The 3,009-nt window shown below is 55.7% G+C and overlaps 1 protein-coding gene across 1 annotated transcript; it reads left to right on the forward strand.

The window, feature by feature from the left end:
* Window positions 1-1,765: 1,765 nt before the first annotated feature.
* On the forward strand, window positions 1,766-2,723 carry LOC137458845 (olfactory receptor 14A16-like). The gene has a single exon (XM_068170136.1). The coding sequence runs from the start codon at window positions 1,791-1,793 to the stop codon at window positions 2,721-2,723; it is 933 nt and encodes a 310-aa protein (XP_068026237.1). The 5' UTR covers window positions 1,766-1,790.
* The last annotated feature ends 286 nt before the right edge of the window (window positions 2,724-3,009 follow it).

Consider the following 3,009-nt stretch of genomic DNA (forward strand, 5'->3'; position numbering starts at 1 on the left):
TGCCTCCTGTTCTCTGCTCCAACCACAGCCTGGAGACACTTTCCCAGCAGTGTCCTCACTGGGACCCATCAACAAGAGAAGAAACTTCAGAGTTTGAAACTGACTTCAACTTCTGGAGAGGTTTCATCATCTCCCTCTCAGTCTCTGATGTTTACCTGGCACCAAAGCCACCAGAGGGTCATTAAAATGCCCTTGGGTTGGTCCTCTGCTGCTCAGCTGGGCTGAGCTTCATGGCTGGAGGGAGCTGCTGGAAAGTAGGCAGCAATGAAAAGTGTCAGCTGTGCCCAGGAGCAGCTCCTCTGCTCTGCATAGCAGGGCTGAAGTCACTGCCAGTGGATCTCAGCAAGATGAAGAAGGCAGAGAGAGCTTGGATGTGTCCAGGAGGGTGACTGAGAGCTGACAGGAGGAGAAGTCACTGCAGTCACTGACATGGTGAGTCTGTGGGGGCAGGGCAGTGCAGGTGCAGCTCCTGGAGGCATCTCCTAAAGCTGGCACAGCCACAGCTGGTGGGGGCTGGAAGGAAATCTTCCTGTGCAGAGGCTCTTTTCAGGCTTTTCTGAAGAGCTGTGGAGCCCTGGGGTGCAGGCAGGGGTGGTGAGGGCTGTCCTTCAGAGCAGGGTCCCTGCAGCCCAGGGGCTGTGTGCTGGGGCAGGGACTGTGCTGCCTGCCAGGCTCAGTTCTCAGCCTGCCCAGGGAGCTCCACACAGTGCTGTGGGGAGAAGCTGTGAGTGCCAGGAGACAGCCCTGGCATAGCAGGGCAAGGCAGGGCAGGGCAGGGTCCTTCTGCTTTGGGGATGGAGCTGTGTTGGCCAGAGCTGCTCACAGTTCTAGCTCCCCCCTGGGCATTTCTGAGGAGGCTTTGCAGAAGAGCATCAAGGCAGCATTTTGCTGGAATGTTGATCCCCTTGGTGTGCTGGGAGGGCAGTGTGAGACTAGAGTTTATTTCACTGCTGTTCATAAGACTCTGAGGTCTCATTAGCCCTTGCCTGAGCTGCTCCTGAGCTCTGAACAGCCAGAGCTGCCCCTGGGCAGTGTCCTGTTGCTGGGAGGCTTCTGCAAGGCAGAGCTCAGCACACGGCAAGTGGAATGAGCTCTGTCAGCAGGACAGGGAGGTGAGCTGGGCACAGAGAAGCAGCTCCTGGCAGGGACAGCTGCCAGCAGCAGGGACTTGGGCAGCTGGGGGAGAGGGATCTGCTGTCAGAGATGCCCTGGCAAGGGGGATCAGGCACCTCTGTGCCATTCTCTGCACTGCAGACACATTTCCCAATGCAACATTTTGCTTTCTTCTTCTACCCAGCAGAGGCAGTGCCCTCAAAGCTATGGGCTCCAGGTCAGGAGTCACAACCTTGGCAGCTGACATTCATCTGAAGGCTCCTGCAAATAAAAGGATGAAAGCTCTTCAGTTCCATCCTGTGAGCAGCAGTGAGCAGAGCTGGGTAAGGAGAAGGCTTCACCCCCAGCCCCTCTGCCTTTCTCTCTTCCCTTCACTGTCTCTGCAGCACTGCAGAGCTGGTCCCTGGTTCTCCACCTCTCCATGGGACTCTCATTCCCTGGGATTGGGCTGTTGGTCACTTTCTGTTCTGACACCAGAGGAATCTTCATGGCAACTCTGGGTCTCTGCTGCATTTGAAGCTGGGATGAACCATCCCTGGTTGGTAGTGATGGGTAATGAGCTGATCCATTCCTCATGCAGCTCAGGGACAGGGGTTACAATGAGGCTGAGAGAAGTGTGCCCTAACTTGTCACTGCCTTTCCCTCCTTGGACAGGTCTCCATGGCCAGAGGCAGCAGATGGCCAACAGCAGCTCCATCACCCACTTCCTCCTCCTGCCATTCCCAGGCACAAGGCAGCTGCAGCTCCTGCACTTCTGCCTCTTCCTGGCCATCTACCTGGCTGCCCTGCTGGGCAATGGCCTCATCATCACCACCATAGCCTGGGACCACCACCTCCACACCCCCATGTACTTCTTCCTCCTCAACCTCGCCCTCCTTGACCTGGGTGCCATCTCTACCACTGTGCCCAAATCAATGTCCAATACCCTGAGGGGTACCAGGGACATCTCCTATGCAGGATGTGCTGCACAAGTATTTTTTATCCTATTTTTCCTTTCGGCAGAGGTTTCTCTCCTCACCACCATGTCCTACGATCGCTATGTTGCCATCTGCAGACCCCTGCACTATGAGACCCTCCTGGGCAGCAGAGTTTGTCTCCACCTGACAGCAGCTGCCTGGGGCTGTGGCTTTCTCTTTGCTCTGCTGCACACAGCCAATACATTTTCCCTGCCCCTCTGCCAGGGCAATGCTGTGGACCAGTTCTTCTGTGAAATCCCCCCGATCCTCAAGCTCTCCTGCTCCACATCCTACCTCAGGGAAATTTGGCTTATTGTGGCCAGTGTCTGTTTAATCTTTCTCTGCTTTGTGTTGATTGTGGTGTCCTATGTGCAGATCTTCAGGGCAGTGCTGAGGATCCCCTCTCAGCAGGGACGCCACAAAGCCTTTGCCACCTGCCTCCCACACCTGGCTGTGGTCTCCCTGTTTATCAGCACTGGCTCCATTGCCTACCTGAAGCCTTCATCCGTCTCCTCCCCGTCCCTGGACCTGGTTTTGTCAGTTCTGTACTCAGTGGTGCCTCCAGCAGTGAACCCTCTCATCTACAGCCTGAGGAACCAGGAGCTCAAGGCTGCCCTGAGCAAATTGATCCCTGGATGCTTTCAGAAGCAATAAACGCTCTGTCTTCCCCAGCAGAGCAGTTCTGATGTCACTCAGTGCAGGCCCAGCCTGGCTGCTTGAGTTCTGGCTGCTGCTGGGGCTGTTCCCCTTGTGAGAATGTTGTTCCCACATAAATGTCTTTCTTCAGACCATTTCTGGTTCAGTGTTGTCCTGTCTGGTGTGACCCAGGGGCTGCAGACATGAGGAGCTGTGCTCCCTGTGTGGTCAACACAATAAAGGACCCTGCAGGGAGTTGTTTCTCTGAGTCCCTTCCTCCAAGGCTTCTGTGGAGCTAAAGGGC

This window comes from Melanerpes formicivorus, unplaced genomic scaffold, assembly GCF_026170545.1.
Source record: "Melanerpes formicivorus ecotype bairdi unplaced genomic scaffold, bMelFor1.0.p_v2 SCAF_288, whole genome shotgun sequence".
Taxonomy (NCBI): Eukaryota; Metazoa; Chordata; class Aves; order Piciformes; family Picidae; genus Melanerpes; species Melanerpes formicivorus.